At 42.0% G+C, this 26,774-nt stretch overlaps 1 protein-coding gene across 1 annotated transcript in view; it reads left to right on the forward strand.

The window, feature by feature from the left end:
- Positions 1-127: 127 nt before the first annotated feature.
- LOC139442531 (tRNA (32-2'-O)-methyltransferase regulator THADA-like) overlaps positions 128-26,774 on the forward strand; it is a 38,979-nt gene continuing 12,332 nt past the window's right edge. Inside the window, exons 1-21 of the mRNA XM_071223348.1 lie at positions 128-214; positions 1,741-1,794; positions 2,411-2,573; positions 3,257-3,356; positions 6,986-7,137; positions 8,743-8,880; positions 9,828-10,562; positions 12,660-12,766; positions 14,000-14,086; positions 15,545-15,743; positions 17,066-17,159; positions 18,010-18,183; positions 19,659-19,826; positions 20,586-20,695; positions 21,087-21,268; positions 21,996-22,177; positions 22,765-22,914; positions 23,324-23,454; positions 25,232-25,366; positions 25,504-25,608; positions 26,553-26,663. Coding sequence (XP_071079449.1) covers positions 1,748-1,794; positions 2,411-2,573; positions 3,257-3,356; positions 6,986-7,137; positions 8,743-8,880; positions 9,828-10,562; positions 12,660-12,766; positions 14,000-14,086; positions 15,545-15,743; positions 17,066-17,159; positions 18,010-18,183; positions 19,659-19,826; positions 20,586-20,695; positions 21,087-21,268; positions 21,996-22,177; positions 22,765-22,914; positions 23,324-23,454; positions 25,232-25,366; positions 25,504-25,608; positions 26,553-26,663 — 3,270 coding nt within the window. The 5' untranslated portion in view covers positions 128-214; positions 1,741-1,747. The remainder of the gene's footprint in view (positions 215-1,740; positions 1,795-2,410; positions 2,574-3,256; positions 3,357-6,985; positions 7,138-8,742; positions 8,881-9,827; positions 10,563-12,659; positions 12,767-13,999; positions 14,087-15,544; positions 15,744-17,065; positions 17,160-18,009; positions 18,184-19,658; positions 19,827-20,585; positions 20,696-21,086; positions 21,269-21,995; positions 22,178-22,764; positions 22,915-23,323; positions 23,455-25,231; positions 25,367-25,503; positions 25,609-26,552; positions 26,664-26,774) is intronic.

Raw genomic sequence — 26,774 nt, forward strand, 5'->3', positions numbered from 1 at the left:
CATGATAATATCTGCTTGCAGAATATGTCGCATAAATAATTGACATAAAGCTAAGACACAAGAATGTGAAATGGCAAGAAATACCCGTCTTGTCTGAGTGAATAAAAATCTTTTCATTGTTATTAAAAACAGATCAGGCTGTAGGCCAATGATGCGAAGGTGTATTCGCCGTCACGGTCTGACGCCTCTGTGTAATTAGTAACCTATGCGAAAGGTATGAACACACAATAGCATTTAGAAAGTTGTCAAATGTTACAAATGTTATTTGGGATATCCTTCTTTCGTTATAAAGGACAGATTCTTGTACAATTTTTGGGTTGAATCCCGCATTTCCATTTTGATACTAGAATCTGTACTTTACTAAGGTAGGGATATCCCAAATATGTGTAAAACATTTATGCGAAAGTGTTTCTTGTTTTCAATATGTGATAACCAATTGTGGCCATATCAATGCCTTTAACACAAGTCATTAGAATGAGTCCAAGTAACAATGAAGCACATTCTCAAAGTGATGCCGACAACCTGATTTACCATTTATGTTTCAATAAAATGATTTTCAAAATACAATCCACTGGGTCATTGGAAATATAGGAGGTTACCCAGACTATGAGACAAACTGTGTTAAATCTTTTGAAAGAAAACTTAAGCTTCCAGAAGACAACCCCAACAATATCACATGTGACTCCAATATTTCATATGTAAAGCATCAACTCTCAGTGGATTCCAGGATTATAGTATCGCCTTTACTTAACGAGTTCATCCCAATTAACACCATTTAGTGTTACGTGGTGTAATTATATACTTGTCCCTGAAATCACGCAGCAATTAGGTACCTGTGTGATTGTGTATTCCGTCGGTCAGTGTCCCCATCACATGAGTGTACACATACTTCAGCTCACTTAGGTAAAAGGGAGCGTGGTTGGCCAAGTCTAGATGAATCTAGTTAATCAAGTTGACAGCACTACAACTTGCTATGCAGAGTTGCATCCATTAGGCATGCCAGACAGCTATGACTTCAGTACCCTTGCCTGTAGGTTTCATAAAACAGCTAAGACCTGCATCACTTTGGGCTTTCATCTAACTTCAGCTGCTACATCGTGATATAGCTGAAATACTGATCAAAGCGGTATAAAACCAAACCAACTCCTTTAAGTAAAAATTGACCTTATTCAATACAGTAAATCACATCACTTTTCCAATTTAAGCTTTGCAGGAAAAAAATGCTGCTTATACATTGACGTTAATAGATAAACTGATTGATTATAATTGACTATTCACTCTGATAGTTCAGTGTGTGATCTGACTGATTGTGTCCTGAAAGCAGTAGTCGTTTCTCCTGTTGTCAATGATTGGTTTGTCTGGTACAAACGTAATTTACAGACCTCCATGTTTTTTAGCTGGATATTGCCTGATATTGATTTAATTCGTTTGCTTACTCTACAAAGAACACTGAGACACTTTGGATTATGAATCTTTATAACAAAGAAATTGTCGTCTTTGTAAGTGGAAGTTATATCAATGATACATCAATGTTTGTAAAGGTTTATATGTTACCTGGATTATCAGTAAATGTGACAACAATCTATCAAAGAACAAAGACGTAATAGACGTAAAAGCTAGTTCGAGCTTTTGAGCTATTTTCGGTTTTAGCTTGGCTGTTTTCGTGGAGTGTTGGTACAAGCTTAACAAGGCTGGCATCTAGACATGAAAGATGTAGACAATTTTAAACTCACTTTTCAGAACAGTCATGGACAAGAGGTGTGGATCTCTGCTCCAGGACCTCTGTTTGTTCAGGTAAGTACAATTCTTCCTGTTTTATTACGGTGATGATTATATAACCATATACATGTGTTGTAAGCACTGTGAAGGTCCGAGTTATTATTTGTCTTCAGCAACCCATGCTTGTCGTAAGAGGCGACTAATGTGATCGTGTGATCAGACTTGGTTGATGTATGACATCGTATCCCAAATGTGCAGATGATGCTCATGAAGTCAGTCACTGGATAGTCTGGTCTACACCTGAATATTTACATACTGAATTCATATAGCTGGAATATTGCTGAGTGCAATTAAACAACGACAACAACAACAACAACAACAAAGAAAGAATGGTATGATGCAAGATGGATGGTCCAGATTTGTTTGGGTTTTGTCATCAGCACACTGCTGTCGGGGTATGTAGCCAACAGGTCAATGATATTTCTTTTCTGTCCCTTGGGAATCTTTCAATAACAACTGAGAAAAATGACATAATTCATGATGTTTTTGTTGTACAATGGAACTTCATATAACTCATATAACATGCCGCTATTGCTTATGAATAGAACACTGTGCTCTTAAGACATTAAATATTTATTTGGAAACGTAAATAATACTTTGTTATTGTGAATACAACATCATGTGTGTCTAGTGAACATGGGCGTGGTCATCTCCCGACGCTGGTGTCAAGGCTGGAGGAAATGGGAACCGCGCTGCAGCAGCCCGGCTCTGAAGGGGGTCAGCTGGTCACTCATCTTGTGGACACCTACTTCACATGTCTGGGATGTTCAAAACTGTCCAAACAAATTGAAAAGGCACGGCTTTGTCAGTTATTTTCGATATGTAACGTTTCTGTTTCTTTTTTTACTTTGAATTGTTTACTTTGGCACTGGTTATATTGCCATTAAAATGAAAAGATCTGAATATCAGGTGATCATATTATTTCAAGTTCCAAAATAATTTTAATAATTGAATGATTAGTTTCAGTTATTTTATTGGATGAGTGTATTTTGACAGCCACCAGTCTGTAGTTCAAGGTGTCGCAGGGGCGGTCGAGTAGCCTAGTGGTTAAAGCGTTCGCTCGTCACGCCGAAGACCCGGGTTCGAATCTTGACATGGGTACAATGTGTGAAGCCCTTTTCTGGTGTCCCCCGCCGTGATATTGCTTGAATATTGCTAAAAGCGGCGTAAAACCAAAACTCGCTCACTCACTCCAGGTGTCGCAACTCATGTTGCAGAGTTGTGTCCCTTTGCTGTAATTGTAATGTTCAACTGATTGTTGGTTTTGAATCCGAGAGATGTCAAGACAATGCCAGTGCTTGTGGTAAATGTTTTCCACCTGGTTCACTGTGGGATTTCTATATGTATTTTAGTTAAACAAGGTATTAACTTGAAATTCTGGATACAGTATAGTTAATGTAAACTCTCTCACTTGCCTATCAGACAGCTGACAAACTACAGGTAACTGAAGATAATGGTGTATTTTTGTTCACAATAGGTTCTGAGCAGTGTTCCGCCTTCCATGGCGCCAGTGGTTGAGTCTCGGATGACTGTCAGAGTGCAGGAACTGCTTACAAACACTGATTTACTGCACAAAGGTAGAAACCTTCTTTCAGCTGTTACCTGAATTTTTCTCATAGGTTAGAATTGGTCTTCAGCAACCCATGCTTGTACTTAATGGTGACTATGCCTGTCGTAAGAGGCGACTAATGGGATCGGGTGGTCAGGATCGACTGACCTGTTGATGCATGTCATCGTATCTCAATTGCATAGATCGATGCTCATGATTTCAGTCAGCGGATGGTCTGGTCCAGACTCAATTTACAGACCAACATATTGCTGGAATATTAGACAAATGTTACATTCACTCACTCATTCTCTGTCAATGGTTAACAAATTCTGTGACCTCAAAAGTTTAATGACAAAAGTTAATTGACATGATTGTAATTAAACTGCATGATTATTTAATGTACACAAGAAGATAATGACATTGTAATTCTATTGTAATTTTTGCCTTATTGAAGTTAATCATATACATGTATACATTTTCTGTTCACAAGAATGGCTTGTTAAGTTTTACTCTGAGTATTACTGATGTTAGAGTAATCCTAAATCCCTTCCCTTACCTTATCTAACCCCCAGGGGGATTCCAGGGGAGAATGTTTCCCCACCCCCCAATAATAGACAGCTAATACAGCCATGGCTGCTTACAGGATTACCACACAGCTGACTGACCACCTGAGAAGCCGGACTCTCATGTGGGATGTAGCTGTATTAGTGTCATGTAATGCCCCCCCCCCCCCCCCCCCCCCCCCCCCCCCCCATTCCACTCAGAGGGGAGAGATTTGCACACCTGGTCACTGACAGGACACAGGCACACTGTGCTAACTCACATATTGCTGTCTGACATATTTCTGTCTGACATATTGCTGTCTGACATATTGCTGTCTGACATATCGCTGACTCACGTGTTGCTGACTTACATATTCCTGTCGGACATATTGCTGTCTGACATATTGCTGACTCACATGTTGCGGACTCACATATTCCTGTGTGACATATTGCTGTCTGATATATTGCTGACTCACATGTTGCTGTCTGACATATTGCTGACTCACATATTCCTGTCTGACATATTGCTGTCTGACATATTGCTGACTGACATATTGCTGACTCACATATTCCTGTCTGACATATTGCTGACTCACATATTGCTGTCTGACATATTGCTGACTCACATATTGCTGTCTGACATATTGCTGACTCACATATTGCTGTCTGACATATTGCTGACTCACATATTGCTGACTCACATATTGCTGACTCACATATTGCTGTCTGACATGTTGCTGACTCACATATTGCTGACTCACATATTGCTGTCTGACATATTGCTGACTCACATTTTGCTGTCTGACATATTGCTGACTGACATATTGCTGACTGACATATTGCTGACTCACATATCACTGTCTGACATGTTGCTGACTCACATATTGCTGTCTTACATATTGCTGTCTTACATATTGCTGTCTGACAGATTTCTGATTCACATATTACTGTCTGACATATTGCTGTCTGACATATTGCTGACTCATATGTCGCTGTCTGACATATTGCTGTCTGGCATATTGCTGTCTGATATATTGCTGACTCACATATTACTGTCTGACATTTCTGACTCGTATGTTGCTGTCTAACATATTGTTCACCACTGTTAATGTGGGTCAGAATAGGTGCTCCCTGCCTTTGGAAAGAGCTGAGAAAATAAGGTTTTTGGGAGTGTTAGCTGCAGTAGTAGTATCTCTGTACCGCTGCCAAAAAACAAGTTTGATAGTGACTTGTTGCTACACAGAGCCTATGGACTGTTCATAGTGTTTTCTTAATAGATTCCCAATTTGGAACATACCTCAGTAACAGCCCTGCCACAATGTATCGTAGTCCCATGGAAACTGCAATATGGTTTGCTTCCTGAAACACTTGCCTTCAAATAAATGAGCATATATTTTCGATAGTGCATTTCCTATGTACTTATTGTGTTGGAATCATAGAGAGAGTACAAGTTTTTGTCTGTCATTTCTCAGCACAGGGGTGGAAGAACATCTCTATCTGTCCAGTTTCCTAATCGATAAGTGCCGCTAGAAAGAGCTGATAAAATGGGGATAAGGTGGTTTTCACTAATCCTTGTCAGGATTCCAGGTCAGAACAGGTCCTCAATGGATCATCTGTGTCAGGATTCCTGGTCAGAACAGGTCCTCAATGGCACATCCTTGTGAGGATTCCTGGTCAGAACAGGTCCTCCGTGGCTCCTGCTTGTCAGGATTCCTGGTCAGAACAGGACCTCAATGGCTGATCCTTGTCAGAATTCCTGGTAAGAGCAGGTCCTTAATGGCTCATCCTTGTCAGGATTCCGGGGTCAGAACAGGTCCTCCATGGCTCATCTTTTTCAGGATTGGGGGTCAGAACAGATCCTCAATTGCTCATCCTTGTCAGGATTCCTGGTCAGAACAGGTCCTCCGTGGCTCATCCTTGTCAGGATTCCTGGTCAGAACAGGTCCTCCGTGGCTCCTGCTTGTCAGGATTCCTGGTCAGAACAGGTCCTCCGTGGCTGATCCGTGTCAGGATTCCTGGTCAGAACAGGTCCTCCGTTCATGCTTTCAGGGGGGCTCAGGTGCGCCAGATGTCTAAGGCGCCGTAATTCACTGTGCAGAGCTGCATCCCTTAGGCACGCCAGAAACCTATGATCGTAGAATCTAATCCCGATTCACCCTGATAATGTTTCCAGGTTTGCCAGCACCCTACCTGTGCTAGTGGGTTTCACCAAAGTGGTAAACGTCTGATACCTGCATCAATTTGGGCTTTCTTCCCACATGAAGCTGACACTTTATGACATAACTGGAATACTGTTAAAAGCAGCGTCGTTAAACCTAATTTATTCACTCACTCATTTACTGTTTCTGTCTGGTCACAACTTGAGGTTGCTGCGATATATTGCAGACTGAGGCATTAAACAACATTCACTTAATTTTTAAAAGGTACAGTTCGTGTCCCACAGGGATCAGGAGGGGATTAGTTGTCCACAATGACTGTGTCGGAAGTGGGGAGCAGAGGATGAATCCACTGGTTTGAAACCTGTGGTATAAGTATCTCTTGCTTCATAACAAAGGGCTACTGATTTGTTTTGTACCCACAATCAACAATATTAAGAGCTGTATTGAATGTTTGCTGACGACTGTTTCCCATAACGTGGCCTTGGTAATCAGATTAGAGCACCTAATACACGTTAGGAATGCACAGTATTATTGGTATACTGCAATACGCTTTTCAAAAAACATTTATTACAATTTGTTTTCTGTTTTCCGGTATCTTGTGCAAAATAATAATATAACACGTTTCATTATGAATTGATTTAAGCTAAAATCTACACAGAATTTCATTCACAAATTATGTTTCCCTTAGAAATTTATTGACAAAACTGCAGAAGTGATTGTTCTCTCTCATTGTTATCTCCCCTGTCTCCATTTGGATAGTATGGTACATATCTGTGGTACATGTGCCAACAACGACCCCTTTAGCTAGACTATGTTGTGCAATCTTTGCTTTAGCGCATAGAATATATTGCAATACAGTTCATGCCAATATACAGCCCTGATACATATTGCTGTACTATTTTTATGAATTCATAAACAAACATCGATTTGATTTTCAACAATAATACCTGTTTCAGTTAGCTGTGTTATGGAACAGAGTAAAGTGGCAAGGGAGGTAATTCGCAGGAATCTTTCAGACTTGTGTTGTTGCTTGCATACAACCATCGACAGCATCCTCCATGAAGACGCCCAGCCACAGCAGGCACCTTCAATGTACACTGTGGTCAAGGTAGATATGTATTTTGGGTGCCACGATATGCCTTGGCCTACCTACTATCAATACATTTTGCAACACCAGTATCATGATGCGAAACATACTGAGTAGAGGTGAAACGATACATCGGTGTATCGGTGCATCGTGAGTTTTCATGTGACGATACAATACACGATACATTTTTTTCTGTATCGATACAAGATGATACACTTGCTGAAATAAATTACATACTACTCGTTTAATGACCCCTAGCTAGTGAGTTAGATGTAGCAATGTGTGTTGTTATTAGTGTTTCAAATTCACTACAAAAAATAGCAGCTCCGAACTACAGCTAGCATTTCTTTTTGAACTTGCTCTGAAATATTTATTGTCTAAAAGTTTCCATGCGATTTGACGTAAATATGCGTATTGCGATGCATATGGTCTCATGACCTATGAGTTGTGATACGTATCGCATCGTGACCTTGCCGTATGATTTCACCCCTAATACTGAGCTTTTTTCAGTTGTGCAGTTCTTCTGTGTGTTGTTCTCCCTTAACTGTTGAACTTTGGCTTGTTCTGATAGTGTTCTGCAGCCAGATTTAGCTTGTTTCAGAAAGCTATTGCAATCCTGAGTCGTTACGAGTTTGGGTTAATGCAAAATTTCATAAATATTACTTGTGAAAATGCATTCTGTGGAGAGTTGCATGCCTTGGGCACGCCAGAAACCTATGAGTGTGGGTTCAAATCTGTGTTCGCCCTGATTATGTTTCTAAGTTTGTCAGCACAATACCCGTACCAAAGTGGTAAACGTCTGAGACCTGCATCACTTCTGGCTTTCCTCCCACATCAAGCTGACATGCCGTGATATAACTGGAATACTGTTAAAAGCAGCATTAAACCCAACTCACTCACTCATTCACTCCCACATCATCTTAACTGAAATACTGTTCAGCATGACACCCAGCTCACCCTCTATGCATTGTGATACCCGTGAAGAATCCGGGGTAGAATAGGTCTTCAGCAACCCATGCATGCCGTAAAAGGCGACTATGCTTGTCGTAAGAGGAGACTAACAGGATCGGGTGGTCAGACTCGCTGACTTGGTTGATGCATGTCATCGATCCCAATTGCTTGGATCGATGCTCATGATATTAATCACTGTATTGTCTAGTCCAGACTCAGTTATCTACAGACCGCCGTCATATAGCAGGAATATTGCTGAGTGCGGCGTTAAACAACCAGCCAACTACAACATTGTGATAAGGTGATCATGTCAACTTCTCTATGGACTTTGATGGATAACCGACTTGAACATGAACAGCTGTCACTTTTTATTAAAATTCCTGCAGATTTTATACAAAGTCACTGGGAGTTAGTGACTATTTGGGCTATTTTCACTGTGGCCTAGTGGAGAGTGAAAGATCGGGGCCTTGATCCCTGTCCGTGTCATACAAAGAAACGTTACCCTGATTGCCGCTATATAAGTGCAATATTCTTGAACACAACGTTAAACTCCATTTCACCTCACCTCACCTCATCACCCCTCACCTCACCTCATCCCAGCCCTCATTCCCCCCTCATCCCCAACCGGCCCATCACCTGTTAGTAAGGAGGACACCTCTGTTTCCTGTGTTGCAGATCAGTCTACAGGTGGCACAACACTTCAGTGAGGATCTGCGCCGTGCCGTGTGGCTGCACAACCAAGTTGATGCTGAACACCTCATGGAGCATGTCTCACTACTCTTTCAAAACCTTTTGGCAGTTCTAACCTGCAGTGTAAGTTTGTTGTTAGATACTGTATTTAGCAATCTTCCAGCTGTATGACGATGGGGCTGTAAATGATCGAGTCCAGACAAGACAAACAATTTGTTGATATTATGAGCAAAGTCACAGGCCGCTGTGGTGACTTACAATCCACCAAGTCGCCTAGGTTGACCTCCGGATCTGTAAATAGCTGTTACAATTCTTTATAAACCTCCAGTGATACATTACCATTGTTACAACAGGTTCTTTTCTCCGAAAATCCCTCTGCCCACAGGATTCTCGAGCTGTGCGCTTTTGACTGAGAACTTTTGAGTGCTACAATTGAAATTTCAGAATTAAAGTTATGTCATGTAAACAAAAAAGCATCTTCATATCCGTCGGTTTATAAGTCAGATATAAACCTTCTCCTATGGCTATCCGTGAAAATAATGCACTCCAGCGCAGGAAAAGCCCTTGGGCCTACGGCCCGCAGGCTTTTCCTTTTCCGGACTGCATTATTTTCACGGATAGCCCGCGGAGGCGGTTTATATCCTATACGTAGGCACCCTCTTTTGTAACAGCCTCAAAGGCTTTCGTGGGCAGCATGTGTCTCCAATACCCCATAGTTGTTGTAAGGGGTGACTGAAATGTGGCTCAAAGGAAATCTAGATTTAAGGGGCACGTAATATAGCAACTGTGCAGATTTTAATACTTTAGGACATTGGAGTACTTTCTACGAATGTTATTACTTTTTTCCTTTCAGAAATTGACTTAATGTATCAAGGGAAATTGATATTCGCAACAAAATCGCAATCAATTTTTGTACTTTTCTTGACCTTAAATGTGCACTGGCTAATTGATTCCTGAGCAACATCGATTGTTTGATGCCACAAACTCCTTGTTTTCCTAGTCCAGATTTGATTATTGTTGACTTTCACTGTTTATTCCCGATATGCTCCCTGATGCTGCTTGTTTTGCAGGGCTATTCTCCCGACGTCTATCTCTTCGGCGGGACATCTGTGGCCATGTTGCTGAACCAGTCACCAGATCCACATGCAAGCGTTGAGAGCCTCGGTCAGATATTCCAGGTCATTGCTGATGGATCTGGGTGCTGCCACCTAGGTCATCTTAAGATGAATATTTTGAAGATGGATGGCCAGGAGAGCAACAGGTTTGCTGAATTGGCGCTTGTTAGAGCTGTACTCATGTGTTGTCGTCCAGACATCCTGAGTCTCCGTACTGACATCCTGCTACCTGACAAGGGAGGTAACTCATTCCAAGTACCAGTCCGTGACAACCAACTGTTAGTGAGGCTATTCCCGAGAGTAGTGAGGCTTTGTGGTGACCAGACGTCAAATCAGTATCATGCCTTTCAAATTCTGTCCCACTGGTTCAAGAGTCTACACAAATGCCTTCCTATTCTACACTCAGACCATGACACAGTTGGTTTTACATCTAAGGATTCAGTATACCTTGAGAAAACACTGAAGCTTGTGTTTCTCAACTGGGACAGTCCAGTAGATGGCGTGGCAGTCTTTGTGTGTGAGATATTCCAGTCGGTGTTGTCTGTGTGGAGCTGGGAGAGGACGTACAGGGGGATGGACAGTGACAGACTCAGCGAGCAACTCCTGTCTCGACTCCTGGACATTCCGTGGTATGCGAAGGGGAAGTACAAGCTGTTGAAGCTGCTCCTGCCATACATAGACATCAGAAAGGTAATCGGTGAAATGTGTTGTTGTTTTTTTGCAAATATCATAAGACAATGTGTTTTGTTTCATTTGCCAGAAGTTCTTATCGTAGCTCTGGCTATGACAATTGTGCCAGTTCTGGATTACCAGCATGCTGAAAAGCAATTAGTCCAATCTCACACTGCATTTCTTCCGTCTTCTTTTGATACTTATGTGGAAATTGGCTAGAACAAAGTTTCCAGCTTCTAAAAACATTTAGCCCAAACACATCCCAGCATAACCGCCTACTTGGTCTAGAGGTAGAGCATCCGCCCGGAGAGCGGAAGGTCAGGGGTTCGTTCAATCCCCAAAGACGTCATACCAAAAGACGTTAAAAGATGGTACTTGTTGTTACCCTGTCTGACGCTCGGCATTAAGGGGCTTAAACAAGGACTGGTCGGCTCGGAGTCAGTATACTGTGTCTGTGTGGGGTATTCATGTTAAACTGCGGCATGGTATCTCAGTGTGCTAGCACTATAAATAGGCATCAGTCCAGACTAGTACAAACAGCAAAACACACACACACACGTGCATGCCCGTCGCTATATTAGTGCAATAATCTTGGACGGGATGTAAAACCCAATTTCACCTCACCTCACATCCCAGCATCACCATGGTCAACACCCAAACAAATGGGTCACGCACTGTAATCTCGTGCGTTGTGACCTTACACGACCTGATCACCTGACTACCCCTGCCACATCATTCTCTTTCTCATCACCATGCTGTGGAGACAAGTATTGAGTTCTGGAGAATACAATTTATTTATTTTTTGAGAGCTAGCTCTTCATTTATATGAACATTTATGACACTAATTGATAAACATGATCAACGCCTGGCCTGTAAAAAATGCCAACTTACTTGTTCCACTGCATATCCCCATGGTCTTTGTTGCGACTGTCGTGGCCTTTGCTCTAAGGATTACAGATGTTCCCAGTGTTCTCACCTCTTGGAAAAAGTTTTCCAAATATATATTAGGGGTGACTATTGGTGTGGAAATCACTATTGCGATAACTATTGATATTGAAAGAAACTATTGTGATAACTATTGATATTGCAAGCAACTATTGCGATAAATATCGATAGTTTTCAATGTATCATTTTAGATGGATTTTAGAGTTGAACTAAACCTTGAAACTGAAGTTTGAATGTGATAACCATGACAACAAATAAAAAGTAAAATTTGAGATATGGCTGATTTGGATTTTTTCTTTGCCCTAATAATTTAAGAAAAAGAAACTTCCACATTACCATGTGTAAATTACTACCACTCATGATGTAGGGAAAAACAAATTTCAACCACATTGCATGTGATTTATTGATATGGGAAATACAATCGAAACTATCGATATTCCTAACCGAAAACGATACTATTGATCGGAAACTGATTTAACTATCAATTTATTGACTTTGAGTGCTTACCAATAGCAATATATCGATATTTCGATTTATCGTGACACCCCTAATATATATATATATACGCACATGCCATAAACGTAATATTGACCGCCGGTCGAAATCTTTGGAAGCAGAACGCAGGCCTTCCTCTGAAAAGAAGCCCAAGGGTGTTACCAAACCAGCTGTGCCCTCCACTGTAGCAGTAGTCAAACCACCTACTTTTACTTATCGGACATTTGCGTATTGGAGAGCTTCCATCAAAACGAAGTTCAGCCAAAACAACTCGTGTTATTACATGTAATTAAATCACAAAGTAGTCTGTCCTTAGTGAAGAATTCGCAAAGTCTAGCTGGATGTAAGCACAATCTGAAATACTCACGATTGTCATTTTTATTAGAAAATGAAAGTGAATGAATTCCAGGACATCCCTGCGATATATTGAGAAAAGTCAATCTGACCGGAATCGATGATTTTCCATTTAAGATTTTATGCAGACGGACTGGGACCATATAAAAAACACATTGATGATCTTGGCTATGACTTTCTTGCATTCCCAACTTGTTTGGTAGAAATCCCCAATCATTTAAATATTTCTAGCAAAATCTCTGCATTTGTGAAATGTTGGGTTGGAATATTTGTGAACTATCTAAAACTGTGCTTTACTAATCCCGTGGTTTCATCGTCCAGCTGTTTGCTGATGCATGCCTGAAGGGACATCTCCTGCAGTGCATGGCAACGAATGACCTGTCACCCCCTGCTGCGGATGTTTACAAGAGCTGTTTGCAGCAAATAAGGTACTTTACAGAAGTTGTGAAGTCTTCGTGAGATTAAACCTGCAGTTTGGACTTGTACAGATCTGTTGACTCCTATGTTTTGTCAGTCGTTCCTATGGATTTTGAATGAGGAACATGGGCTTCAAATCCAGGTGAAAAAATCACAGATGGTATAAAATCAAGTTTTCAACTGATGAATTAATATAACTTCTAATTTGGAAAGACATGAGGTGGTACATACCTGTGCATAAATGCAAACTTTATCAAAACAAATTTTTAAATTGACATGGATCATTGTACCATGTATCATTTTACAAGGGCGCTGCCAATCTTTGAACCAATTGAGCATGATTGAAATAAACCTGTTGCATTATGGGTAATAAATATTGAGCAGATGCACGGAATGGTCAAATGAAAGGCTGATGACCTTGGTCAGCTGATGTCAACTAAAGCTTTATGTTAAAAAAGCATGTAAAATCAAGGATTTACACCATGAGATCTTGTCGTGTCTTGCTGCCTTAAAGAAGACACAGTCATTTGTTCAGCGTAACATGTGTAAGGTTGACACTGGTAAAAATGACTACTGACAAATTGCTCAAACTATGGACAGATTCTAAGTGAACTGGGGAGGTCGGGTAGCCTAGTGGTTAAAGTGTTTCCTCGTCACGCTGAAGACCCAGGTTTGATTCCCGACATGGGTACAATATGTGAAACCCATTTCTGGCGTCCCCCACCGTGATATTGCTGGAATATTGCTAAAAGCGGTTTAAAACCATACTCACTCACTTAGTAAACTGCTGGTAACGTTTTGGTCAGTATGAGAACAGTTTTTCAGATGTGTCTTTTTTTTCTCTTGAATATAACTCTGCTTTTTCTGGAGTGTTTCAATCTTGGTCATTGCCAGTACTAACTTACGGTGGTGAGGTGAAGTGGGGTTTATTATCCCTTTCAAGATTATAGCACTTATATAGGAACGTGCATGCACCGCATGTGCGTGTGCGTGTGTGTGTGCGTGTGCGTGTGCGTGCGCGTGTGCGTGCGTGTGCGTGTGTGCATGCATGCATGGTAACAACCAGTACCATCTTTCGGGTATGATGCATCCGGGGTTCGAACACCAGACCTTCCACTCTCCTGGCAGACCCTCTATCCACTAGACCACGGATGTAGTCTGCAAGAAGATAAGAAGCAAATAAGAACGTGTAAGTTACGACTAACATCATTTTCTTATGTTTATCTTGTTGCCAATGGTTACAGGAATGTCTGTGAGGAGGAGAATCAGCTGACTCTGTGGAGAGAGGCGTGGCTGGACATTCTCCTGGCTGGACTCTTCAGTGATGAACCGTAAGTCTTCGAATCATAGATGGAGTTACGTGAGATGATGAAAGTACACACAAAGCACATGTGTAATGTTGATGTACTCTGCAGCATTGATGTCACAGCTGACCATAGTCATGTTTATTATGTCTCTACCCCTCTTCACTTACTTTGGCATATAGATAGGTCTAGTGGTGAACTAGTGCCTTTTGATAGTTCAAGATTTTTTACAAAAATCTTTTTCAAGTTACCATTGCAACAACTTTGACAGACTGAATGTGGCGCCAGTGCTGGTTTCCATAGCAAATCTTGAAAACCGTACAATATTTCTTCACCTAACTTGGCACATCGATAGGTATAGTTGTAAACTGCTGTCTTTTGATAGTTTGGGATTTTTGAAAATAGATTTTTCAAGTTTCCATAGCAATGACATTTATCTTAGACTGAAAATGGTAGTAGTGCTTGTTTCTGGAGCAGATCTTGAAAACTGTACAATATTTCTTGCCTAGCACACAAGGGGGCAGGGATATGAGTATTTCATGGTTGTTTAGAGTGAAAATATTTATGATTGATTATCCCGACTCATACCATATTTTCTTTAGTATAGCGCACACTTTTTTTTCTCCAAGAAACACAGCTGTGTAGAAGGGGGTGCGCATTATACACGAATTAATGAGGTTTGATGTTTTTTCCCTCATTGAGAGACATTACTGTGAGCACGTAACACCGGAAATACAATGTCAACAAATCCATACTGAAGTACTCAAATTAATCATGTAATTACACTGTCTGGCTATAACAAGTGATCTTTGTATATCTCGACTTATGTTTGTAACTTATTTCATTAATTTTATTCAAAATTCCTTTGAATATTGTTATAATTAATTTCGCCGAAATCGTGTGTGAAGAGATCGGAAGACTCACTGTTATTAACAGCAACCACGGTCAGATTACCGCTATTGACGCCTTGAAATGAACTTTAGTTGACAGAGAATGGATACATATATCATAAATGCCATACTTTGACTCGTTAAAAGTCATATTTGTTTTTGTTGATCGATTCTCTGTCAACACGTAATTCTCGCGATCACGTGCACGGGAGCCTTGACAGTGACTGGTCAGACTGGTCAGACTGGTTCCATGGTATGCTTAAGTGCCAACCTAGGCGTCCCCTCTTCCACCTCTAACGTGTTTCGGCCGAGAGAATGAGAAAGAGAATAAGAGAGTGATGAGTTGCCGGTTTGATGAAATGCTCAGAGGTGCATTGGTGTGAGCTGTTTTTCTGTTCTCTGGGATCAATGTACAGAACGTTTCCTATGCCTTTTTGAAATAAGATGTGATAAGGGTAAGTATAAATGATATTTTTGCTCTAAAAAATACATTTTCATAATATAATATTTGTTGCATAGTGTGTTTGCCAGGCATCATTTTGTCTATCATAATATGTACATTTGGAGCACAGCCTTATTTGCATGTTTCCCTCAGCCTGCTGTTCAGGAAGATGTGTGACTATTGGATCCCAATGACGCTGAAGTTGCTACCAGTGTCTGCAGCGTTCCTGCTGCGTCACGTGTGCGAGCTGAGACGTGAGAGCCTGTGTGAGGCGCGCAGCAGGCGGGCCCTGTACGTGTGGCTTGTCATCCTCCGCAGCACCAGGAACAAGGGGCTCCAGGAACAGGATTTCGTAAGTCCTACAGCTTGGGACATTTACTTGAAGCCTCTGAGTTATATATCACTGGTATGAAGTTAGATTTCAATTGTTACTGACAGTACGGATCTATATTTAGTTACTGTTTATTGGCTGTCTTTTGTTTAGGAACCTTGAACTAAGAAGCTGTATTTTTTATGTCAGTAACTGAGATTCCATTGGGATTATGTCGGAATATGTTCCCAGCACCTCATTCTTGTATACTCCCCAGGGAGTTGAGAATGGAATCCAAATGGATCCACTAGATAGGGGAAGAAATAAAAATGCATTTGAGCAGATACTTGTACCTGGATTCTTCCGCAATATAAATGTATCATATAATAATAACAAAAAATGGCCAGCTAAGGCTTAAAAAAATAAAAGAATTGGTTCTCGGGCAATAGCTTTTGAAAATATAGCATGGGCATGTGGTGGTGTTTTATTTTGTTGTTGTTCAGACTAGTATTTAACTAAATAAACAGTTGTGTACAAATAAGCCTGGGAAAGGGCCTCCCAGCATAAATGTATTCCTTTACCATTAATTGACTACTGTTGGACTACCAGTATGCATAATACACACATACAATGAGCTTTGATTTTATTTCACAACGCGAAGATGTTATCGTGAGCACACAACACCAGAAGAAGCATGTCAACAAATCTCTCCTAAAGTATGCAAGTTTGTGCTGTTATTACACTATCTGGCTATCAATGTGTTCATTGTGTATCTGGACTTGAAGTTCATAAACTTTTATCGTACATTACTTTCATCCAAGATTTCATTCAATTTTGTTGATAAATTTTTTGAAGAAATCGTATATGAACTGATCGGCAAGTCACATCAACTCACCGTGAACTCTCCTTGAAACGAACATTAGTTGTTTGCACTTATGATATTGACCATGACATTAAGTATATGTTAAACAAAATCACCCATAGATAGGGGAGAAAATGGGTGAACAGCCGTTTGATATTTCCGAGCTTATTTAGGTAATCTTTGTCTCTGCATATGAAACATTGTCTGGCATACAGTACATCATGTCTTGTGATGTTTTATTGTAAATGGAAATAAAAACGAAACATGCGTCAGACTCTATGATTATGCGGGCGCTGCTTGAGAACCTAGACTGTTATTTTCTTTAGCCAACATGAGGATAGGATGGTGTGAGTCCTTCCCGCTGGCTTAGGTTGTTGTCCATGCTGTCACTCACTGGTTCACCTGACCCTGTTCTTATTTTCCCTTTGGTTTCTTATTAATTGTGAGAGTGGCGGGTGCTACCTGTTGAGCAGCAAATAATTAATTTGTGTTTGAATTCTAGAATGTTCAGCTGCTGACCGAAGCCTTGTACTCGAGAGATGAAGACGTCAGAGGGGAGGCAGTCGCTTTCCTTTGTATAACGATGAAACAAACAGGTATTCTTGTTGGCAATAAAACATGTTTCAAATAGCTGTGTGGGTATCATGCTGTGTGAAGTTGTTTTTTTAATTTCTGTTTCATTTTGATTATACTGGTTGATATCCAGGCCAGAATACCTCCCCCCACATCCCTCCCCCTTCGTATCTCTGGCTTGTCCCACGAGGAGATTCCAGGTCAGAATATACCCTCATCCCCCCTCATACCTTTGGCTTGTCCCCCGAGGAGATTCCAGGTCAGAATATACCCTCATCCCCCCTCATACCTTTGGCTTGTCCCCTGAGGAGATTCCAGGTCAGAATATACCCTCATCCCCTCTCATACCTTTGGCTGGTCCCCGAGGAGATTCCAGGTCAGAATATACCCTCATCCCCCCTCATACCTCTGGCTTGTCCCCCAACGAGATTCCAGGTCAGAATATACCCTCATCCCCCCTCATACCTTTGGCTTGTCCCTCAAGGAAATTCAGGGTCAGAATACACCCCCAGTACCTCTAGCTTGGCCCTTGACGAGATTCCTGGTCAGAATATACCCTCATCCCCCCTCATACCTCTAGCTTGTCGCCCAAGGAAATTCAGGGTCAGAATACACCCCCAGTACCTCTAGCTTGGCCCCTGAGGAGATTCCTGGTCAGAAATGGTCCTTTGTGAATACTGCTTGTCAGAAGTCCAGGTAAAAGATGCAGCAGTGTGTGACTGGCTGCTAATGGTGTGTCCATCCAGACTCAGATTATTTACAGGAACATGTGATATAGCTGTAATATTGCTGATGTGGTACAATGACATTTACTAACTGGTTGATACATGCTTTTTTTACAAAGGAAAGTATCAACATTTCTATATTCTACAGAATTGCTAACTGAGAAGGAGGTGGATCTGCTAAAGAGTGGTCTCCCCTTGTGTCTGCGAGTAGATTCAGCTCCTTTTCGCCAAAACCTGGCTTCCAGCATGAAGAAACTGATGATCCGACTCCGTGATGGCTGTCTGGCAGGGATCAAGAAGAAGCAGCAGGAGAGAGAACTGGGTAGGTTGATGTTGTTGATGCTGGCGATCCCGTTGATGCTGTTGACGCTGTCACAGTAGAGTTGCAGCTTGTACATGACTGCTCGGTTCAACTATTTCTCTCAATACTCTTAAACTGACAGGAGTAGCTTATACTATGTGTGAAGCAAGCTAGATACAGGTTTTGTCTTCCTTGACTCCGAAACTTTGTAGTTAATTGTAATTAGCAGTTGTATTTGTTGGATCCTTATTACTCATGATCTCCCCGGCATATAATGCGGGGGGATGTAGTCATCATCTGAACTGTCTGTCCATCCGTCTGTTCATCCAAATTTTTCGTATCCGGAGCATAACTTGAAAACTGTGTAAGATTTTTCATTCAAACTGGGTACATGTATTAGCCAGGGGCTGAAGTGGTGCCTTTTGCTATTGTGGGGGCCTGGGGGATTTGTCATCTTCTGATGAATCTTGAATAGATTTGAAATTGTTCAAGCATGATTTAACAGCTTTGGGCATAAATGAAGTGTTCTGATGCCATTTTTGTCGCTTCGCTAAAATATCAGGGGGTTTGGGGGGCTTGCCCTCTCACGACAGCTTGAATTAAATGCTTTCGTAAGTGATATATAATCTATGATTACCAAAGTTTTTCAAAATATGTATTTGTTTTATATGTTACCCCGATGTTTGTCACTGATGATGTCGTCGCATGCCGTTACTTATGGAACTTCTCTTCTTCCCAAGGCAAGGGAAATTCCAGCCTAGTTTGGCAAGGGAAACTGGACTTTTATAGTCAGTTAACTCCCTTGCCTCGGGACGATGGGAACTTCTATTTTTGAGTACTTTTTCAATATTCATTTTTTTCAAAGTTTGGATTGATGTTCAATTTTGTGGTTTAGTCATATTTAGCCATACAAACGCAAGTTGAATAAATTTTTTCTGCATATTTGGCGTTTTATTGCCCTGTTTTTAACAGAGTGCGGCTTGCTTGTGCAGCTACATCACTAGCCATGCTTCACGTGCATCCATCCTGACAAAAATGTCGAAGTGAAAACCAGCATCATGGCATGGTACTCTTAACATTTTTGGGGCACGGGTGGCCCAATCATCTAAGGCTCCGCAATTCACTGTGCAGAGTTACGTCCCTTTGGCACGCCAGAAACCTATGATTGTGGGTTCGAATCCCGGTTCGCCCCGATTATGTTTCTAGGTTTGTCAGCACCATACCCATGCTTGTGGGTTTCACTGAAGTGGTAAACATCTAAGACCTGCATCACTTTAGGCTTTCCTCCCACATTAAACTGACACGCCGTGATATAATTGCAATACTGTTAAAAGCGGTGTTAAATAAAACTCACTCACTCACTCTCAACATTTTTCTTTTTCGAATGAAATTTTACTTTTTTACCCACGGATTACGCCAAAGCCTCAACTAGGGTTGGCATCTCTGCTTGTAAGAAGGTCGCCTGGTCACATCTCCATCTGTTGTTCTGTTGGCAGTCAGGTCCCTGGGCTTCCTTGACTGGCTGCATGGGACGTTGATGGACAGCTTGTTGCCCGGCGCCAGCTTCCAACGCCGCAAGACCTGCCTGGAGATCCTGAATGTCATCTACGACACCGTGGTGTTTGTGCCCGGTGGGGGAACGCCGCTGAGGGGGCAGGCTCAAGGTAAACCAATAAACAGTCTTCAACAGTAGGAACCACAGCGTTCCACTGGTAGTGTCCTTGCTCTCTGTGTAAACTGTCACCTGAACTGTTTAACTCATTTGGGATCATCTCCATGGCCTAGTGAATAGAGCATCTGTTCGGAGCCTAGTGAATAGAGCGTCTGTCCGGAGCCTAGTGAATAGAGCGTCTGTTCAGAGCCTAGTAAATAGAGCGTCTGTCCGGAGCCTAGTGAATAGAGCGTCTGTTTGGAGCCTAGTGAATAGAGCGTCTGTTCTGAGCCTAGTGAATAGAGCGTCTGTTCGGAGCCTAGTTAATAGAGCGTCTGTTCGGAGCCTAGTTAATAGAGCGTGTGTTCGGAGCGTAGTGAATAGAGCCTCTATTCGGAACCTAGTGAATAGAGCGTCAGTTCGGAGCCTAGTGAATAGAGCGTGTGTTCGGAGCCTTGTGAATAGAGCGTCTGTCCGGAGCCTAGTGAATAGAGCGTGTGTTCGGAGCCTAGTGAATAGAGCGTCTGTTCGGAGCCTAGTGAATAGAGCGTCTGTCCGGAGCTTAGTGAATAGAGCATCTGTTCGGAGCCTAGTGAATAGAGCGTCTGTTCGGAGCTTAGTGAATAGAGCGTCTGTTTGGAGCCTAGTGAATAGAACGTCTGTTTGGAGCCTAGTGAATAGAGCGTCTGTCATAATAATGTTCCTCATAAAAATGAAGTTGACATCCACAAATTCTCTCCCTTACAATTGTGATGTTTTTAACTTGTTTCAGAGAGGTGTGTACAGATTGTTGACTATGCTCACCACCTGGGTCTGTGTGATTTCTTCTCCTGGAGGTCCATGGTGGCCGTGTGCTCCTGCATCACAGACGGCGCCGACGAGGTGAGGTGTTTCTGTAGCAATAGCAGTATATCAATTGATTATTTGTCATTTGTCATTTTGATGTACATGTATATCAATGTAAATAATGTATGACGATATGAACTGTTGCCTTCACCTTATCTTTCATTGCTGTCTCCTGATGATGCATATTAAACATGATGGGCAGAATCCATTTTGTGCAGTTTGCTTTATGGATATCGTATTTAATTGTTTCAGATATGTTTATCATTTTTTTGTTGATTTTGGTGGAACACACTGGTATTCAAAATTTCAAGGTACACTCTTTACACAAAAACAAACCAACAGATGTCCTTGAATCTATTATTGATCTATTATGTGATTTCATTATATATAAAGGAGTCACTGATTTTAAAAGACTTGGTTCTACCAGGTGCAAGAGTTGAGTGCGGAGCTCCTGATGCGTTTCTTCCCGTGGTCCGCGCCCAGACAACCCGGATGCTACCCCGGGGAACTAGCTTGTCACCTTCTCTGTACTGCTCTCCATCTCTGCAGCAGCCCGCGGCCATACGAGACTCAGAGTGGTGCACTCATTTGTAACATCGTCTTTGTCAAGTGAGTTTGTCTGTAGTCAGGGACCACCTCTGTGGTCTTGTGGTAGAACTTCCGCCCAGAGATAGGGAGGTCCGGGGTTCAATCCCCGTCCGTGTCATACTTAGACATTAAAAGATGTTACTTGTTGTTACCCTGTCTGGAGCTCGGCATTAAGGGGCAAAAACAAGGCCTGGTCGCCTCGGAGTCAGTGCACTGTGTCTGAGTGGGGTATTCATGTTAAACTGCAGCATGGTATTTCAGTGGGCTAGCAGTTCATATGATCATGTGTTATTTGTTGTCTGTTGTCTACACTGTCTACTTGTGAAAAGTAGCAAGTCTACTCTGTTCATTCAAGTTTTGATCCACTCCACCACCACCACCACCACCACCACCACCAAACAATTGCAGATGTTGCACACCACATGCTTTACCACAACTGACAACAGTAAAAGTTTCTACATCCGGGGAAATATCACGTTTCCGGTAATGTTGAAAACTTGGATCGGAAATTATATGAAAAAAAACCATGCATATAGTTAGCATACTTGACAATATGTTTTGAATGTTTGAATGGGGATTTGTTGAAAAATAAACATACATGTATTTTGGATTGAATACAAGATCCTTGGTTTATCACCACCGATTACTCGAAGTGTTGTAAAGATCTCTGGTCTAGTTCTACATTCCCCAAACTGAGCTGGTATGCCATGATAGAACTGATGCATTAACTCCCAGACCGTGTTGCCAGGTATGCAGGTGAGCAGGGGGCAGTGTTCAGCCGGGAGTCGGGAGGAGGTTTCACCTGCACACTGACAGCCTCGTCCCAGGCTCATCCTCAGTTCCTGCAGCTGCTGCTGGGGGAGATCCAGCAATCTCTGGTGCTGGCCAAGACCAACCTGGTGCTGGCGTCCAGAGAGAGCTCCATTCATGGTACGCACAGGTGGCCCGTGAAGAATAGACCCATTCCGGGGTAGCACACGTATACCGTTTAAGGACCCGTGAAGATTCCGGGGTAGAATAGGTCTTCAGCAACCCATGCTTGTCGTAAAAGGCGACTATGCTTTTCGTAAAAGGCGACTAACGGGATCGGGTGGTCAGGCACGCTGACTTGGTTGATGCATGTCATCGATCCCAATTGCGTGGATTGATGCTCATGATGTCAATCACTGGATTGTCTGGTCCAGACTCGATTATTTACAGACCGCCGTCATATAGCTGGCATATTGCTGAGTGCGGCGTTAAACAACAAATTAACCAACCAACCAACCAACCAACCAACCAACCAACCAACCAACCAACCAACAGGTGGCCAGTTTGAGGTTAGACAAACAAAAATTGATGTAAGCTACCGTTTCTGTTTGGTGTCAGGATACAGGGAGGCTGTTTGGATTCTGCTTATATCCAACATTGACCTGAATTTTAATCCCCACTATTGTAATATTAACATGAGGATAAATGCCTTCATGATACGAGTAATTGTTGAAACAGACTACAGCTGAATGTATTACTTATTACAGGTTTGATACAGGCCATTACGTTATGTCTCAAGTCTCGGCAAGCTCATTGTGACCTGGACCTTCCTGAAAGTCTGCTTCTGGATCTGCTGAAGGTCAATGTGAAGGTGATTCAGATGACCTTGTCAGTGACCTCTGGTGGCAATGAGAAAGGTGAGTGATGAGGGTTGTCCCACTCTGACTATTATGCATTGTTTCAGAAATGTGTTCTTTTGTATGAGATAATGAATTTTTTCACATCTTTAAATTTTTTATTATTCCTCTTTGTAAATGTGTGTTTTCTGTAAATAACATTACTGTTCAAAGCTATGAGTAACATTCAGACATTGTCTAAGTGGTAACTGCTTTTTTAATATTACTTTAAGATCTTTGCATCCAAGCAGGGTATCAAGGCATTGAACTTTAGTCTGATATGATATTGTAACTTTAATGTTTTAACGTTCGCATGAGCTTATGTAAGCTCAGCATTTGTGGATATTAGGAAAATGGTGTCTTTTCTAATCTTGTACTGGTTGTTGACAAATGTGAGAAATCAAAGTTAAGGATCTCTCTTTTTTTATAGAGAGCTGCCCATCGTTTGCAGAGCTGGGTGTTGCACTTGATAGCCTTGTATCGGGGGAGCGAGAGGGAGAATCACTGTCACTGACACCGCAGTTCCAGTTCATGCTGTCCTGGTGCTGGGTCAACCTCAAGGTAAGGGAGGAGAGGGGTGATGTGGGTGGGGTAGTTGTGACAGGTGAGAGAACATGTGTTGGGAAAGAGGAGAGAGGATGTATATGTGTGTTGGTGGGGGGAGTTGTGACAGGTGAAATAGCGTGTGTCAGGAGAGAGGAGAGAGGATGTATATGTGTGTTGGTGGGGGGAGTTGTGACAGGTGAAATAGCGTGTGTCAGGAGAGAGGAGAGAGGATGTATATGTGTGTTGGTGGGGGGAGTTGTGACAGGTGAAATAGCGTGTGTCAGGAGAGAGGAGAGAGGATGTATATGTGTGTTGGTGGGGGGAGTTGTGAGAGGTGAGATAGCGTGTGTCAGGAGAGAGGAGAGAGGATGTATATGTGTGTTGGTGGGGGGAGTTGTGAGAGGTGAGATAGCGTGTGTCAGGAGAGAGGAGAGAGGATGTATATGTGTGTTGGTGGGGGGAGTTGTGAGAGGTGAGATAGCGTGTGTCAGGAGAGAGGAGAGAGGATGTATATGTGTGTTGGTGGGGGGGTTGTGAGAGGTGAGATAGCTTGTGTCAGGAGAGATCTAGAGGAGAGAGGATGTATATGTGTGTTGGTGGGGAGAGTTGTGACAGGTGAGATAGCGTGTGTCAGGAGAGAGGAGAGAGGATGTATATGTGTGTTGGTGAGGGGAGTTGTGACAGGTGAAATAGCGTGTGTCAGGAGAGAGGAGAGAGGATGTATATGTGTGTTGGTGGGGGGAGTTGTGAGATGTGAAATAGCGTGTGTCAGGAGAGAGGAGAGAGGATGTATATGTGTGTTGGTGGGGGGAGTTGTGAGATGTGAAATAGCGTGTGTCAGGAGAGAGGAGAGTGGATGTATATGTGTGTTGGTGGGGGGAGTTGTGACAGGTGAGATAGCGTGTGTCAGGGAAGTGGTTGTGGAATAATGACTGACTGACTCCAGATTTTGTTGATGTCCTTTCCTCACAGCAGTCTTAGCACTATGACTCAACTACTCCAATACTTTAACATTCACGTAGCGCTGACATTGCTTTGTTGAGCAGGGCCTTGGTACAAGGATAGCCCCAAGGTTAGAAGCGGAGGAGAAGGAATAAAAGATCTTACATGGATGATTTGTATTTCTGAGATGCTTGAAGCTTGCCTCCATCGAGCAGCCATTTCATCTTAGGCCAGAGTGTAGGCTTTGTGTAACCACAAAAGGGCACACTGATATTCATTCAAATAAATTATCTGGATTTATTAAATAATCCTGCATTACTCCTTAATGCATATTATGCTATTGCGTAAATCATATAAAATATATGAAGATACAAACCGGAGGCACAATAGAATCAATCACAAGAAATATTCACTAAGAATCAACACAACAAGTGAGAATCAAGATTTTTTATGCTGAGAGATCACACAGGTGTATCCACTGTTAGTGACAGCAATAATGTGAAGACAGTGATGTCATCACTCCCGTGGTCACGTGGGAGCTGTGTGATAGGGTTGTCCTCAAGGCTAGTTACAACAACTTCTTCTTCAGCAAGACTTCACACAGCTCTTCTTTCTGTAAACAAAAAGCAGTAATATGCATTAAGGAGTAATGCAGGATAAGTATACAAATATAAAAAAATATCTAGGGATTTTACCAGTTTTGTTTAACCTACATGTCCTAATGCCCTCATGTACCAAAAGGCATTACATTATTGTTCATGAGGCCACATGTGATTTTAGGTGAGCCTTGTGGCATAATTTGATGACTGTCTTTAAGATGCACTTTTGTTGACTCCTGCCTGCCTTGCAGGAAAGCTGTACTTGTCTTGGTGAGGTCACTGCCTGTCTGGTGAGCTTCCAGACCTCGGAGAGACCGACATGGCTGTCAGAGCTACAAGGTGTGGGCCAGATGTATGTACAAGTCCTCACCAGCTGTCGGATCAGGGTAGGCAGTTCTTAATGAAAACAAATAAAGTAAACAAAGAGAAATGTATAATTGGATTATTCTTAGTATGGATTATGATGTATTTGTATGTATGAATTGGTCATGAAACATTACCCATGTCTTGATTGTGCTTGTAGGGTGCCATTGAAGGCTGTCGCCATGGGTTCCTGCGGTACTGCTCGGCACTGATGTCCTGTGATGAGCCCGCTCTTGCAGCCATACCAGCAGACATTCTGTACCAGGTAGAGTTCAGGCTCCTTGTGGCCCTGAAATAACCAATTGTCTTACGTTTCCTTTGACAGCATGGTATCATTTAGGAGGGGGATATGGACTGATGTCAGGGCAAATGTTAAATATCATGTTGTGAATGTCTCAGTCATCATGCTGAGGATATATTGCATATCTTGCTGGAAATATATATAATGCTGGGAATACCTTTGATATCATGCTGAGGATATTTTGCATATCTGGCTGGGAATATATGTCATCCTGGGAATACCTTTGATATCATGCTGAGGATATATTGCATATCTTGCTGGAAATATATATCATGCTGGGAATACCTTTGATATCATGCTGAGGATATATTGCATATCTTGCTGGGAATATATGTCATCCTGGGAATACCTTTGATATCATGCTGAGGATATATTGCATATTTTGCTGGGAATATATATCATGCTGGGAATAACTTTGATATCATGCTGAGGATATTTTGCATATCTTGCTGGGAATATATATCATGCTGGGAATACCTTTGATATCATGCTGAGGATATATTGGATAACTTGCTGGGAATATATATCATGCTGGGAATATCTTTGATATCATGCTGAGGATATATTGGATGTCTTGCTGGGAATATATATCATGCTGGTATATCTGATATCATCCTTTGGATTGTTATTCTATGCAGAGGACATGCTTGATATATATCTTATATCATGTTGGGGAGATATCAGACATGCTGAGAGATATTTATGATACCGTGTTTTGCGTATCTCGGATACCAAGCTAGACACTGTTTTAATGTGTTGTGGGGATATATCCGATATGTTGGAGATATTTATCATGCTGAAGCATGAATACTGACGATGTCTGTGATATCATGCAGGGGATATGTTGATCAGCTGGGCATTGTGATGCAAGAGTCATGTGGTTGTCACAGATTTGTTTCTCGTTGTAGATAATGAGTAGCCTGGAGAGCAACTTGATGTCGACGTCCGTTACTCGCAGGTCAGCGGGGCTGCCTGTCATCGTACAGGTCATTGCCCAGGCTGAGCAGAGGAGGAGACAGGCAAGTCAATACTGAGCAGGTCATGGGGAGCCATGCCGAGCTGAAGGAGGGCTTGTGCAGCTCCATGATGGTTTAATGAGATAGTATTTGCAGTAACGTGAATGAATAGAT

Source organism: Haliotis cracherodii, unplaced genomic scaffold (genome assembly GCF_022045235.1).
Source record: "Haliotis cracherodii isolate W230 unplaced genomic scaffold, xgHalCrac1.p SCAF_5, whole genome shotgun sequence".
NCBI lineage: Eukaryota > Metazoa > Mollusca > Gastropoda > Lepetellida > Haliotidae > Haliotis > Haliotis cracherodii.